This window comes from Pristiophorus japonicus, chromosome 16 (assembly GCF_044704955.1).
Source record: "Pristiophorus japonicus isolate sPriJap1 chromosome 16, sPriJap1.hap1, whole genome shotgun sequence".
NCBI lineage: Eukaryota > Metazoa > Chordata > Chondrichthyes > Pristiophoridae > Pristiophorus > Pristiophorus japonicus.
In genome coordinates, this window is record NC_091992.1 from 13,582,134 (window position 1) to 13,597,505 (window position 15,372).

A 15,372-nucleotide genomic window follows, 5' to 3' on the forward strand; every position below is an offset into this window, starting at 1 on the left:
CCCACCCCCTTTAAACAGCGCTCCCGAAGTACCCAGCCACCCGAACAACACTTCCTGCAGCTGTTGGAGATGTCGCCCGCCGATGCAGCAGGGGCCGGAACCGAAGTTCGGGTCCGGGGCGCTACTGGGGGGATGCACACGGCGATGATGTCACGATCTCTGGGCGCAGGAGATCGTGGTGTTGCGGCTTAGCGCCACTGCAAACCTCCAAGGGAAGTTCGCGGGTGTCGGTACTCTCGCCACACCCAGGTGCAGGGCCGTTAGCGCCCCGTTATCAGCCCCCGGGAAGGAGGGGGGACGCAAACGAGGCCAATTTCTAGCCTATTGACCAGTAACATTGGTGGTAGCAGAATCCATAATATTTTTGTAATGGGGAAATGGATAAATATTTGAAGGTAAAAAAGTAGAAGGGTAAGGGGAAAGGGAATGGGATTCATTGGATAGCTCTTACAGAGAGCTGGCACAGGTGCGATGGGCCAAATGGCCTCCTTCTCCTGACCTCAGCAATATGGAACTTCTTACCTCCCTTATTCTCTGTCCTCTTGTAAGTTTGAGCATCCCACTCACTCACTGCTACCTGATTTATCTTTTCTCCAACTCTATTTAATTTTGATGCTATCCTGATCTTTAAATTCGAAACTATAAGTAAATCTATAAGAGCTGCCAGTCCTCACTACACCCAGTGCTGGTTCCTTCCACACACAATTAGACTCCTTAAAATCTCATAAGTTTCTCATTTCAGGATCTAAATCCAATAGGAGTGTCTTATGTATTTTACAGGAAACTAAGCTGGTTCCAGTTACAGGAAAGATAGGTAGGGACAGGGTGGGAAGGATGCACCTAGAATATACAAGAACAATATGTGAGTTACAGTAAATGTCTGAACTGGTTTTAATGCTCACATTACACTGATAATGGCTCGGAGTCCCTGCTGAATCAAAACATTGAACCATTGAATCTTGTTTGTCAATACGTGGAAACATTAGAAACACAAATAGGCCATTCAACCTCGATGTGATTAAGAACACAAGCGGCAGGTCGGGGCCATAAAAGGAGCAGCGAGCAGCAGCCTGGGAGCAGCGTGGAGGCATGCCACTTCAGGGAGCAGGATGAGCTGCGATGGCAGCGAAAAGTGACGTCATCAAGGTCCAGGTCGGTGATTGGAGCGTGGGCAGATACAGCAGGAGCGGTGAGGTCGGGGCGAAGGAGCAGCGAGAGACTGTAGAGGGACGTGATCGGGGCCCAGGGGAGGCGTGAGTTCAGGGCCAGGGGACTAGGGGCCCAGGGGCAGCACGGGCCAGCCCACACTGCGATATGTGTGCGCACTAGGTCTGTGCAGCAGAGCTGGTCTCCAGTCGTCTTGGGTAATCCTTGCCACTGGACCAAGACCTAGCTCTGTCAAGCCCGTGTGGTGGCTGGTGTGCAACGGCCACCCCACATTAAAAAAATCCACGCACAGGCATCTTCCACCCTTCAGGATGTAGTTCCGGACCTGGAATTTTATGTCCTTTATTGGAACACCTGTGAACTTATCCTTTTTTGGCGTGGAAGCAAGTCATCCTCGTTTTGAGGGACTGCCTATGATGATGATGATGATGATGATGAATTCGATGGCAGTGACTTGGAACAAAAGTTCATGATGTCACATCAGGGGGGTTAATTCTACAGAAACGCTCTGCTCAACCAGCTGTTTAAAAACTCTACGAAAGCCATTAAAGCAGGGAGGGCTAGGAGATGAGGAGATAACGAGCACAGAGAGAGAGAGAGAGAGCGAGAGAACCCTTTCTAACTGTTAGGATGATGAATCAGCTCTTTGGTTGAATGCCCAGCCTCTTTAACTGCCTTCAGCACCCATCTTTAATGGAGCTGGTGAATAATGGTAACCTGCTCTGTATTGACAGCTGGGTGAGTGTTGTGGTGTGGTAGAGCACGGAGCAGATCAATGTCAGCTTTCACAAATGGCAGCCCTTCAAAGGACCATTAGGAAGAAGAACAGGCCATTCAGCCCCTCGAGCCAGCTCCTCCATTCAATTAGATCAGGGCTGATCTGCACCTCAACACCACTTACCCGTGTTTGCTCCATATTCCTTGATACCCTTACCTAGCAAGAATCTATCCATCTTGACAGCTCCAATTGTTCCAGCATTCACACCCATTTGGGGGAGGGAGTTCCGGATTTCCAATACCCATTTGGTGAAAAGTACTTCCTGATTTTGCTCCTAAATGACCCAGCTGCATTTTAAGATTATGTCCCCTTGTTCATTACACACCCACCAGAGGAAATCATTTCTCTGCACCTACCCGATTAAATCCTTTTCACATACGATTGAGGAAGCAGCTCTGGGAAAGTCCTGTGTCCTGATTCATTTGGTTAGCGGCAAGGGCGGGAAGGTGCAGAGCGAGAGATTAGTTAAAGGCTGGAAGGATCGGAGGGAAATATGTAGGGACACAAAAACCTGTATATTAAACACAATCATGGCACTATAATTTCAGTAAAGTATTTTGAGTGTGTGTTACAACTTTTTTACTGTCTCCACTTCATTTAAATAGTTCAATAGAGATCCTTATCATGTTGGCTGGGAACATTGTGATCTGTTTACTGGCAAGATGAAATACTGATGGATACAGGTTTGTCACTGCTGGAAGCTACTCAAGGTGATGGATTAAAGAGTATTGCACAGCATTAAAATAGATTGGCTTTTGCGCGTTTAGGAACATAGGGCCCATGTTTCGGCTCAAGTTGCTCCTATTTTTTTGGAGCAACTAGTTTAGTATGGAGTGTCTTAGAAATCGCAAATCTTGGCATTTAGTTTGCTCCAGTTCTAGTTAGTTAGAATAGTTTTGTTTTAGTACAGTTTTTTTTTCAAAAGGGGGCGTTACCAGCCACTTATGCCTGTTTTGCAAGTTTAGGCAGCGAAAAGTTACTCCAAACTAACTTAGAACGAAGTAAGTGTCGATTTTTGTACGCTCAGAAAAACCTTGCCAACACTTTATAAATTAGGCGCAGGTAGCGAGAGATACGGGGGGGGGAAGGGAAGTTAGAGGGAAGTTAGGGGGTTTTACAAAGCATTAGACACTTCACTTTTACCAATAAAGAGCCATCATCAATAATAAATGATAAATAAATCAATAAATCAACCAATAAATCAATCCAAAAAATGTTTTTAAATAATTAAAAAAATTAAAAAATCAATAAATAAAAAAATTAAAGATTCTACTCACCCACCGGGAGTCCTCCAACAGCCTGCCGAAGAGCTGCTCGGGCGGGCCCGCCACCAAAGAGCTGCAGTTCGGACGGGCCCCGCCGCCGAAGAGGTGTTCGGGTGGGGCCTGCCGAAGAGGTGCTCGGGCGGGCCCCTCCACCGAAGAGGTGCTCGGGCGGGCCCCGTCGTCGAAGTGGTGCTGGTCGGGCGGGCCCTGCCACCGAGGAGGAGTTCAGGTGGCACCTGCCACCGAGGAAGTAAGGGCAGTGGCAACGAGGCGAGGCAAGGGATGGTGAGGCAGGCTGGCCACTCGGCCCGGGATAGGGTCGCCCGGAGACGAGACGTGCTGGGAGGGCCAGGAGCAACAGCGCACGCGTGCAGACTCCACTGCGCACGCGCGCAGCTGCCGCCATTCATTTTGGCACAGGGCTGTAGCTCCGCCCCCAGCTGTTTGTGCTGCGCTGCGTTGACTGTGAAACAGGCCTGCTGGACTCGGAGAATCGCGAGGTAAGTTTTAGGCGCTTTTTTAATTCTAAAAAATAGGCGGGCCTCTCGGAGTGTGCCATTCTGGGAGGAAACCCGAAACTTGGGCCCACAGTATCAGAAGGAGGTCATTCGGCCCCTCGCTTATTCCACCATTCAATGAGATCATGGCTGATCTGTACCTTAACTCCATCCACCCACCTTGGCTCCATATCCTTTTGTACCCATGTCTAGCAAAAATCTATCCATCTCAGATTTAAAATTATGAATTGAGCTAGCAACTACTGCTTTTTTGTGGGAGAGAGTTCCACACTTCTACCACCCTTTGCATGAAGAAGTGCTTCCTAACTTCTCTCCCGAATGGCCTGGCTCTGATTTTAAGGTTTTGTTCCCTGGTCCTAGATCACCCTCCAGGGGAAAGATTTTCCCTCTATCTACCATATCGATTCCTTTCAATATCCTAAAATCCTCAATCAAATTCACCTCTTAAACTTCGATAATCTCTCCTCATAATCTAACCCTTGGAGCCCTGGTAATCTTCTGGTGAATCTGCGTTGCACTCTTTCCAAGGCCAATATATCCTCTCTCAGATGCGGTACCCAGAACTGTACACAGTACTCCAGATGTGGTCTAACCAGGGCTCTGTATAGCTGTAGCAAAACTTCCTCCCTTTATATTCTGGCCCTCTAGTGATAAAGGCTAACATTCCATTAGCCTTTCTGATTATCTTTTGCATCTGACTACTATATTTTAGTGATCTGTGTACATGGACCCCAAAATATCATTGGACCTCCATTGTTCTTAGCTTTTCACTATCGAAATAATACTCGGATCGGTCCTTTTCTGATCCAAAATGGATGACCTCATACATACCTGCGTTGAAATCCATCTGCCCCAGTTTCGCCCGCTCACTTAATCTATCAATATCTCTTTTTAATTTTATGCCCCTGTCCACACAACTGACTATACCTCCAATTTTGTGTCATCAGCCACCTTGGATATATGGCTCTCTATTAACATAGAAACATAGAAAATAGGCGCAGGAGTAGGTCATTCGGCCCTTCGAGCCTGCACCACCATTCAATAAGATCATGGCTGATCATTCACCTCAGTACCCCTTTCCTGCTTTCTCTCCATACCCCTTGATCCCTTTAGCCGTAAGGGCCATATCTAACTCCCTCTTGAATATATCCAACGAACTGGCATCAACAACTCTCTGCGACAGGGAATTCCACAGGTTAACAACTCTCTGAGTGAAGAAGTTTCTCCTCATCTCAATCCTAAATGGCTTACCCCTTATCCTTAGACTCTGTGTCCCCTGGTTCTGGACTTCCCCAACATCGGGAACATTCTTCCTGCATCTAACCTGTCCAGTCCCGTCAGAATTTTATATGTTTCTATGAGATCCCCTCTCATCCTTCTAAACTCCAGTGAATACAGGCCCAGTCGATCCAGTCTCTCCTCATATGTCAGTCCTGCCATCCCGGGAATCAGTCTGGTGAACCTTCGCTGCACTCCCTCAATAGCAAGAACGTCCTTCCTCAGATTAGAAGACCAAAACTGAACACAATATTCCAGGTGAGGCCTCACCAAGGCCCTGTACAACTGCAGTAAGACCTCCTTGCTCCTATACTCAAATCCCTTAGCTATGAAAGCCAACATGCCATTTGCCTTCTTCACCGCCTGCTGTACCTGCATGGCAACTTTCAATGACTGATGTACCATGACACCCAGGTCTCGTTGCACCTCCCCCTTTCCTAATCTACCGCCATTCAGATCATATTCTGCCTTCGTGTTTTTACCACCAAAGTGGATAACTTCACATTTATCCATATTATACTGCATCTGCCATGCATTTGCCCACTCACTTAACCTGTCCAAGTCACCCTGCAGCCTCTTAGTATCCTCCTCACAGCTCACACCGCCACCCAGCTTAGTGTCATCTGCAAACTTGGAGATATTACACTCAATTCCTTCATCTAAATCATTGATGTATATTGTAAATAGTTGGGGTCCCAGCACTGAGCCTTGCGGCACTCCACTAGTCACTGCCTGTCATTCTGAAAAGGACCCGTTTTTCCCGACTCTCTGCTTCCTGTCTGCCAACCAGTTCTCTATCCATGTCAATACATTACCCCCAATATCATGTGTTTTAATTTTTCACACCAATGCGCTGCTATTTCATCTTTAATATTTGTTTCCAATATTTTCCCCACTACTGATGTCAGGCTAACCAGTCTATAATTCCCCATTTTCTCTCTCCCTCCTTTTTTAAAAAGTGGTGCTACATTAGCTACCCTCCAATCCATAGGAACTGATCCAGAGTCAATAGACTGTTGAAAAATGATCACCAATACATCCACTATTTCTAGGGCCACTTCCTTAAGTAATCTGGGATGTAGACTATCAGGCCCTGGGGATTTATCGGCCTTCAATCCCATCAATTTCCCTAACACAATTTCCTGACTAATAAGGATTTCCTTAAGTTCATCCTTCTCACTAGACCCTCGGTCCCCTAGTATTTCCGGAAGGTTATTTGTGTCTTCCTTCGTGAAGATAGAACCAAAGTATTTGTTCAACTGGTCTGCCATTTCTTTGTTCCCCATTATAAATTCACCTGATTCTGACTGCAAGGGACCTACGTTTGTCTTCACTAATCTTTTTCTCTTCACATATCTATAGAAGTTTTTGCAGTCAGTTTTTATGTTCCCAGCAAGCTTCCTCGCATACTCTATTTCCACCCTCCTAATTAAACCCTTTGTCCTCCTCTGCTGAATTATAAAATTCTCCCAGTCCTCAGATTTGCTGCTTTTTCTGGCCAATGTATATGCCTCTTCTTTGGATTCACTATCCTTACTTTCCTTTGTTAGCTACGGTTGAGCCACCTTCCCCGTTTTATTTTTACTCCAGACAGGGATGTACAATTGTTGAAGTTCATCCAAGTGATCTTTAAATGTTTGCCATTGCTTATCCACTGTCAACCCTTTAAGTATCATTCACCAGTCTATTCTAGCCAATTCACGTTAGCCAATTGTGTTATCTAAGTCATTAATAAATATGGTGAATAGTTTAGGCCCCAGCACAGATCCCTGTGGGACACCACTAGTCAGTTCCTTCCAATTCGAGTACATACCCATTATCCCTACTCTCTGTCTTCCACCACCTAACCAGGTCAATAATTTGTCTTCAATTTTGAGCTTTAATTTTAGCTAACAGTCTCTTATGTGGCACCTTATTGAATGCCATCTGAAAGTACATATAAACTACATCCAGAGACATTCCCTTGTCTACTACTTCAGTTACTTCGCCAAAAAATTCAATGACGTTCATTAGTCATGACCTACCCTTTAAAAATCCATGTTGCCGCTCTCTAATCAGCTCAAAATTTCTAAGTGCTCAGTCACTTTGCCCTTAATTATAGATTCTAATAACTTCTGTATAACAGATGTTAGATTAACAGGTCTATAATTTCCTGGTTTCACTCTCTCACCTTCCTTAAATAATTTCTTCTCTATAGTATATTGATGCTAATATGCTGGTCAAGCCTAATGACAACATTCAGAAATATAAACCGGGACAGGGACGAAAAATGGAGAAGGAGAGCTCTTACCAGGATGGTGTAACGTCCTGTCAGAAGAAGCCGATAATATTCACCATCTGCAGTGGTGTTGTACGGTAGAAAATTATCACGTCCCTTTACATGGACTGAAGCTCCTCTTATGGGATTTCCATTAGTGTCAAAGACTCTCCCTTTAATTCCTGGATAACAGAGAAGAGCATAACAGATACAAGAAGTGTTGGCAACGTAGGGACAGTCTGATATGATGTGGCGTCATTTTCTTTTTTTCTATTCGTTCATGGGATGTGGGTGTCGCTGACAAGGCTAGCATTAGGCTAGCATCCCTAATTGCCCTTGATTAGCTCGCTAGGCCATTTCAGAGGGCAGTTAGGAGTCAACCACATTGCTGTGGGTCTGGAGTCACATACAGGCCAGACCAAGTAAGGATGGCAAATTTCCTTGAACCAGATGGATTTTTACGACAATCCAATAGTTTCCTGGTCACCATTACTGATACTAACTTTTTATTCCAGATTTATTTAATTAATTGAATTTAAATTCCCCAGCTGCCGTGGTGGGATTTGAACTCTTGTCACCGGATTATTAGTCCAGTAACATTACCACTATGCTGCCATTCCCTCAAGCCATTCCCTCCTTTCTAACATGATGGCCGGGAATCTCATCGCAGCTGCTCCCGCTCCACCGATGTCACCTTGCCGGAAATGTGGCAGAAATCCCATCTACATGCATCAATGGGGCTTCCGTTGCCCTTCTGGTGAAGTTATGGTGACGGAGTGGCAGCAGCTCCAAGGAAATTCCCGGCCTAAGATTTGTTGATATCTGTCTGTCGGTCTGTCCGTCTGTCCATTTGTCTATCCACCTATTGCTCCGAATCTCTTTCTCGCTCTTTCTAATTAGAAGTCTTGACTTTGGCATGCATCATCCCCACCAGATCCTGGGAATCCCTGGCCAAAGACCGCTCTAAGTGAAGGAAGAGCATCTGGGAGGGCGCTGAGCACCTCAAGTCTCATCGCCGCGAGCATGCAGAAAACAAGCGCAGGCAGCAGAAGCAGCGTGTGGCAAACCAGTCACACCCACCCTTTCCTTCAACCACTGTCTGCCCCACCTGTGACTGTAATTCCCACATTGGACTGTACAGTCACTCGAGAACTCACTTTTAGAGTGGAAGCAAGTCTTCCTCGATTTCGAGGGACTGCCTATGATGATGAGCAGGCCAATATTTATCCTTCAACCAACATCACTAAAACAGATTATCTGGTCATTATCACATTGCTGTTGGAGAGAGCTTGTTGTGTGCAAACTGGCTGCCTTGTTTCCTACATTACCACAGTAACTACACTTCAAAAAGTACTTCACTGGCTGTAAAACGCATTGGGATGACCAGTGGTCATGAAAGCCGCTATATAATTGCAAGTCTTTCTTTCGTTCCGGCACAATTTGAGATGATAATCCGGGCCTCCGTGTCTGTAAAGCCATTATAGAGTGCCTGCCTCTCCACTAACGTCTGCCCCTCCCCCTTCCCAGCTGTGCAGGCGAAGTGAATGCAACAGGCATGTAAAGCCGAGGAGAAATGTTTTGTTGGATTAAGCGTATTATGTTCCCCTTGTACCAATCTCCATGTGCCACCCACTATCCCAGTGTGTGTAACCAGCCACAATGCATGTTGGGGAATGTAGACTCCTCCCCCCATCCCCACCCCTCCGCCCCCTGCCATCCACCCCGGAACCTCACTCCAAGAGGTTGTGCCTCCTCCTCTCCTACATCTTGTGCATGGAGTTCCACTCGCATTCACTCCCTCTCTGAGGATTTTTCATATTAAGTTTTGAGTTGATGAATTCCCATTATGTAGAGCCTAAGTACAGCCATCGGGGGCATAAAAGGCTTGTGCAGCCCCTACCCACCTCCTCCCACGAGTTCTTTGGCATGGGTTACGTCCCTTCTCTTGCCCCTCTTGCTCCCGTCTTTCAGATGAGACGTTAAACCGAGGCTCCATCCGCTCTCTCAGGTGGACATAAAAGATCCCGGGGCAGTATTTTGAAGATGAGCAGGGGGAGTTCTCCCCAGTGTCCTGGACCAATATTTATCCCACAATCAACATCACTTAAAAAAAACCCAGATTATCTGCTCGTTGTCACATTGCTGTTTGTGGGAGCTTGCTGTGCGCAAATTGGCTGCCGCGTTTCCTATATTGCAACAGTGACTATACTCCAAAGGTGCTACATTGGCTGTAAAGTGTCCTGAGGGTGTGAAAAGCACGATATAAACGCAAGCCTTTTCCAAATGCCAGAATTGATCCCGACAATCCTTCTCCTCCGCTCCCCTCACCCCACAACTCTTTATACATGGCCACGCCTCTGATGTGGTGTGTACCCAGATGTCCGTCGTGTAGCAGGAAGGAGGTGGACAGCTCAGAGGGCGGTTGGAGGGGGGGGGAGGGGAGATTCCAGTTGCAGACAGCGTGAGTAGAGAGCAGCAAAGGGAAGGGGAAGGGATTCCTGATGTGGGAAAATGGGAGGTCGCTGTAAACACGGAAAGGGAGGAGAGCCTCTGAATATGGGAAAGAGAAAGGGCATTCCCGATGCAGGGAGAAGCAGAAGGGCTTTCCAAATAAGGACTGAGAGTGAGAAATTGTAGACACAGGCAATGGACTGGAATTGTCCAGGAAGAGGGATTCTTGAAAGTGAACTAAGATTCCCCTTGAAGTGGGAATATCCTACTTGTGACTTAATTGACGATTCACCCACAATAGAGTCAACAAGCTTTCTTGAGGTAAATTTTAGTCATCAACCAAAAACAACTCAGAATGTTTTACTTCAAGCCTGAAGCTTCAATCAAAGGGTTTTACAAGGACTTTGTCTGATTGAGTTTATGAACTTTCACGAGCAATAATGGAACAGGTTTGGTCTGTATGCGAGTCTGCCCAAATCAGGTTAATTCTCTGTCAGAAATACTGTAAATAAAGGTGGAGAGAGATTCTCCAAGCATGCTCTGGCATCCTTCCTAGGGGTCAGCTTTGAGCCGCTGCATGGGACAGAGAAACCAGTGAATAGGGAGAAGTCAAATCAAGAAAAATAACATGGAGATCGGGAAAGCACTGGTTGATTTATTTAAAATATAAGTTTCTGCGGAGTGCAGAGAAATAACTAGAAGTGAGCATCGAATGGAATGCAACAGTTTGTGTTATTGTACCTGTCATTGCAGAAAATATTATTGTGGAAATTATGTCAAATTGTCATCGGAGTGTCTACGCAATATGATCCAGTGCGACTTCCTTTAAAACAACAACCTGCATTTATATAGTGCCTTTAAGGTAGAAAAACATTCCAAGACGCTTCACAGAGGCGTAATCAGACAAAAAATGGATGTTGAGCCAAAGAAGGAGATATTAGGAGTGGTGACCAAAAGCTTGGTCAAAGAGGTGGGCTTTAAGGAGGGTCTTAAAGGAGGAGAGGGCTAAACCGGGATGTCATTTCTGCAACTGTACGGTTGCGGTTTCAAGCCCCAGTCCAGGGCTCGAGAACATAACCGAAGCTGACACTCTAGTGCAGTGCTGAGGGAGTACTACATTGTCAGAGGTGTTGAAGGAGACATTAGGCCCGTTTTGGGGGATGTTCAAGATCCCATGGCACTCGTTGAGCAAAGGCGTTCTCTGGTGTCCTGGCCAACAACATAAAAAAAAACAGATCAGCTGGTCATCCATCTGATAGGATTCGCGGAGTCTTGCTGTGCACAAAATGGCTGCTGCATAACAACAGTCACTGCGCTTCACAGCCATTCATTGTATATGAAGCACGTTCAGGTTTCTGAGAGATATGATGAGGAGCAAGCAATTCTGCAATGACAATCCCAGTAACACAAATCGCACTCTGCTAGAGACTTTGCATCCTACTGTTTCCCTGTGACCTTTTGACCCACTCTAATCTCCTGCATCAACTGCAAAAATTCTCCTGGTGAGCAGACCTCGGATAAATCTCGGAACATATGAATATAGGAATATAGAAACAGGAGGAGGGCATTCAGCCGCTCGAGCCTGTTCCGCCATTCAATTAGATCACGGATGATCTGGTATCTTAACTCCATCTACCCTCCTTGGTTCCCGTACCTTTTGCCGAACAAAATCTATTAATCTCAAGTTTTGAAATGTTCAATTGACCGCCACCGCCCCCCCCCCCCTCCCTCCCGCCGCCCTCAACAGCTTTTTGGGGGGAGTGAGTTCCAAATTTCCAACTACCCTTTGTAAGAACATAAGAAATAGAAACCTAGAAAATAGGTGCAAGAGTAGGCCATTTGGCCTTTCGAGCCTGCACCACCATTCAATAAGATCATGGCTGATCATTCCCTCAGTATCCCTTTCCTGCTTTCTCTCCATACCCCTTGATCCCCTTAGCCGTAAGGGCCATATCTAACTCCCTCTTGAATATATCCAATGAACTGGCATCAACAACTCTCCGCAGCATGGAATTCCACAGGTTAACAATTCTCTGAGTTAAGAAGTTTCTCCTCATTCAGTCCTAAATGGCCTATCCCTTATGCTAAGACTGTGTCCCCTGGTTCTGGACTTCCCCAACATCGGGAACATTCTACCCGCATCTAACCTGTTCCGTCCCATCAGAATCTTATATGTTTCTATGAGATCCCGTCTCATCCTTCTAAACTCCAGTGTATAAAGGCCCAGTTGATCCAATCTCTCCTCATATGTCAGTCCTGCCATCCTGGGAATCAGTCTTGTGAACCTTCACTGCACTCCCTCAATAGCAAGGACGCCCTTCCTCAGATTAGGAGACCAAAACTGAACACAATATTCTAGGTGAGGCCTCACCAAGACCCTGTACAACTGCAGTAAGACCTCCCTGCTCCTATACTCAAATCCCCTTGCTATGAAGGCCAACATACCATTTGCCTTCTTCACTGCCTGCTGTACCTATATGCCAACTTTCAATGACTGATGAACCATGACACCCAGGTCTCGTTGCACCTCCCCTTTTCCTAATCTGCCGCCATTCAGATAATATTCTGTCTTCGCGTTTTTGCCCCCAAAGTGGATAACCTCACATTTATCCACATTATACTGCATCTGCCATGCATTTGCCCACTCACCTAACCTGTCCAAGTCACCCTGCAGCCTCCTAGCGTCCCCCTCACAGCTCACACCGCCACCCAGTTTAGTGTCATCTACAAACTTGGAGATATTACACTCAATTCCTTCATCCAAATCATTGATGTATGTTGTAAAGAGCTGGGGTGCCAGCAATGAGCTCTCCAGCACTCCACTAGTCACTGCCTGCCATTCTGAAAAGGACCCGTTTATCCTGACTCTCTGCTTCCTGTCTGCCAACCAGTTCCCTATCCACATCGGTACATTACCCTCAATACCATGTGCTTTGATTTTGCATACCAATCTCTTGTGTGGAACCTTGTCAAAAGCCTTTTGAAAGTCCAAATACAACACATCCACTGGTTCTCCCTTGTCCACTCTACTGGTTACATCCTCAAAAAATTCCAGAAGATTTGTCAAGCATGATTTCCCCTTCATAAATCCATGCTGACTTGCATCGATCCTGTCACTGCTTTCCAAATGCGCTGCTATTTCATTCTTAATAATTGATTCCAACATTTTCCCCACTACTGATGTCAGGCTAACCGGTCTATAATTACCCGCTTTCTCTCTCCCTCCCTTTTCAAAAAGTTGTGTTACATTAGCTATCCTACAGTCCATAGGAATGTGGGGTAGGAGCAGGACTGGACCATTTGGCCCCTCAAGCCTGCTCCACCATTCAATATCATGGCTGATCTGATCATGGGCTCAGCTCCACTTTCCTGCCTGCTTCCCAAAACCCTTTATTCCCTTATCGCTTAAAAATCTGTATCTCTGCCTTAAATATATTCAATGACCCAGCCTCCAAAGCTCTCTGGGGCAGAGAATTCCACAGATTTACAATCCTCAGAGAAGAAATTCCTCCTCAGCTCAGTTTTAAATGGGCGGCCCCTTATTCTGAAACTATGCCCCCTAGTTTAATTTCCCCTATGAGTGGAAATATCCTCTCTGCATCCACCTTGTCGAGCCCCCTCATTATCTTATATCTTTCAATAAGATCACCTCTCGTTCTTCTGAAATCCAATGAGTATAGGTCCAACCTACTCAACCTATCTTCATAAGTCAACCCTCTCATCTCCGGAATCAACCCAGCGAACCTTCTTTGAACAGCCTCCAATGCAAATATATCCTTCCTTAAATACAGAAACCAAAACTGCACGCAGTACTCTAGGTGTGGCCTCACCAATACCCTGTACAGTTGTAGCAGGACTTCTCTGCTTTTATACTTCATCCCCCTTGCAATAAAGGCCAACCTTCCATTTGCCTTCCTGATTACTTGAGTACCTGCATACTAACGTTTTGTGTTTCATGCACAAAGACCCCCAGGTCCCTCTGTACTACAAAACTTTGCAATTTTTCTCCATTTAAATTATAATTTGCTTTTCTATTTTTTCTGCCAAAGTGGATAACCTCACATTTTCCCACATTATACTCCATCTGTCAAATTTGTGCCCACTCACTTAACCTGTCTATATCCCTTTGCAGACTCTGTGTCCTCCTCACAATTTGCTTTCCCACCCATCTTTGTATCATCAGCAAACTTGGCTACATTACACTTGGTCCCTTCATCCAAGTCATTAATATAGATTTTAAATAGTTGAGGCCCCAGCACCGATCCCTGCGGTACCCCACTAGTTACTGTTTGCCAACCGGAAAATGACCCATTTATCCCAACTCTCTGTTTTCTGTTAGTTAGCCGATCCTCTATCCATGCTAATATATTACCCCCAACCCCGTGAACTTTTATCTTGTGCAGTACCTCTTATGTGGCACCTTATCGAATGCCTTCTGGAAATCCAAATACACCACATCCACTGGTTTGTGTGAAGAAGTGCTTCCTGACATCGCCCCTGAGCGGTTTAGCTCTAATTTTAATGATTATGCCCCCTTGTTAAGGACTCCCATCCCACCAGAGGAAATAATTTCTCTTTTTCTACCCTATCAAATCCTTTAATCATTTTCAACACCTCCTTTCAATCACAGTTCAAATTTGCTGTTTACATGCCCTGTGTAATTTAAACACCAAGTCATCAGCTTACCAATGTGAACCTGCATCAGGTATTGTACCAGAGGCTTCCTGTTGTCCAACCAGTGTTGCTGCAGTTCATTCGTCGGGGGATAGTGACAGCAGGTCAGCTCCACTGTAATCTCCATGCACTGCGCCCAAATATAGTTATAGTCCTGCATGGAACCTAAGCAATGGTGACAGTAGAAAAAAAAATCACTCACTGCGCATGTGCTGGAAAAAAAAAATCACTTTCTGCGCGTGACTGGTCTGGATCACCGGTGAGAACCCATTGGTAGCAGAGGTGGATTTGCAGATTGAGAATACAACTTCAAACAAAAGATGGATGCAAGGGAAGGGGACAGAGAAGGCAAAAGGGGCAGAGACAGAGAAGGGGAAGGGGAAGCTGTAAGGACCAAGAGATTTCTCGCAGAAGAAATTGAGCCCCTGGTAGACATAGTTGAGAGGAGATGGGATGTGCTTGAAAACAAAGGGAGAATGGGCCAAAAGAAACGTAAGCCCTCTGTACTCGCAAAAGTTTGAGACCAGGTTGCCTTAGAGTTTAACGCATTGTCCATTACCCCGAGAAGCGGCGCACAGCTCAAAAAGAGGTGGCAGGACCTCGGACAAGCAGTGACTAAGTAATATTTTATTTAAATTTATATTTATATTTATGCACTGCAATAACATTTGTAAATGTGACTAATGTGTGTGTATGTGGCTGTGTGCAGAAGGACCCTCTCTTAAATAGTTCTATTTTCATCTTTGCAGAACATGGTGTCACAGATCAACTGAGAAAGGTCAAAAACTGGAGGAGGTCCAGCAAGTAAGCTGCAACTAACAGCCGTGGAACAGAGGACCATATATGATTAAATCACACAGGTGAATATCAACTACCAACGCGGAAGCTGGGCCCAGTTTACCAAGAGAGGGTAAGCCCTTCAAATTGCACAGTCTGGATTGGCTAAATGTAAACTACGGCGTGTGCTGGCTACGCTTCCTCTTC

At 45.7% G+C, this 15,372-nt stretch overlaps 2 protein-coding genes across 2 annotated transcripts in view; both read right to left on the minus strand.

The window, feature by feature from the left end:
* The window catches only part of LOC139226916 (carboxypeptidase M-like), a 33,323-nt gene extending 31,240 nt beyond the window's left edge, over window positions 1-2,083 (minus strand). The window contains exon 1 of the mRNA XM_070858008.1: window positions 2,069-2,083. Coding sequence (XP_070714109.1) covers window positions 2,069-2,083 — 15 coding nt within the window. The remainder of the gene's footprint in view (window positions 1-2,068) is intronic.
* Window positions 2,084-2,363: 280 nt separating this feature from the next.
* The window catches only part of LOC139226917 (carboxypeptidase D-like), a 216,772-nt gene continuing 203,763 nt past the window's right edge, over window positions 2,364-15,372 (minus strand). Inside the window, exons 19-22 of the mRNA XM_070858009.1 lie at window positions 14,401-14,553; window positions 7,297-7,445; window positions 3,223-3,417; window positions 2,364-2,417 (exon numbers count right to left, since the gene is read on the minus strand). Coding sequence (XP_070714110.1) covers window positions 2,364-2,417; window positions 3,223-3,417; window positions 7,297-7,445; window positions 14,401-14,553 — 551 coding nt within the window. The remainder of the gene's footprint in view (window positions 2,418-3,222; window positions 3,418-7,296; window positions 7,446-14,400; window positions 14,554-15,372) is intronic.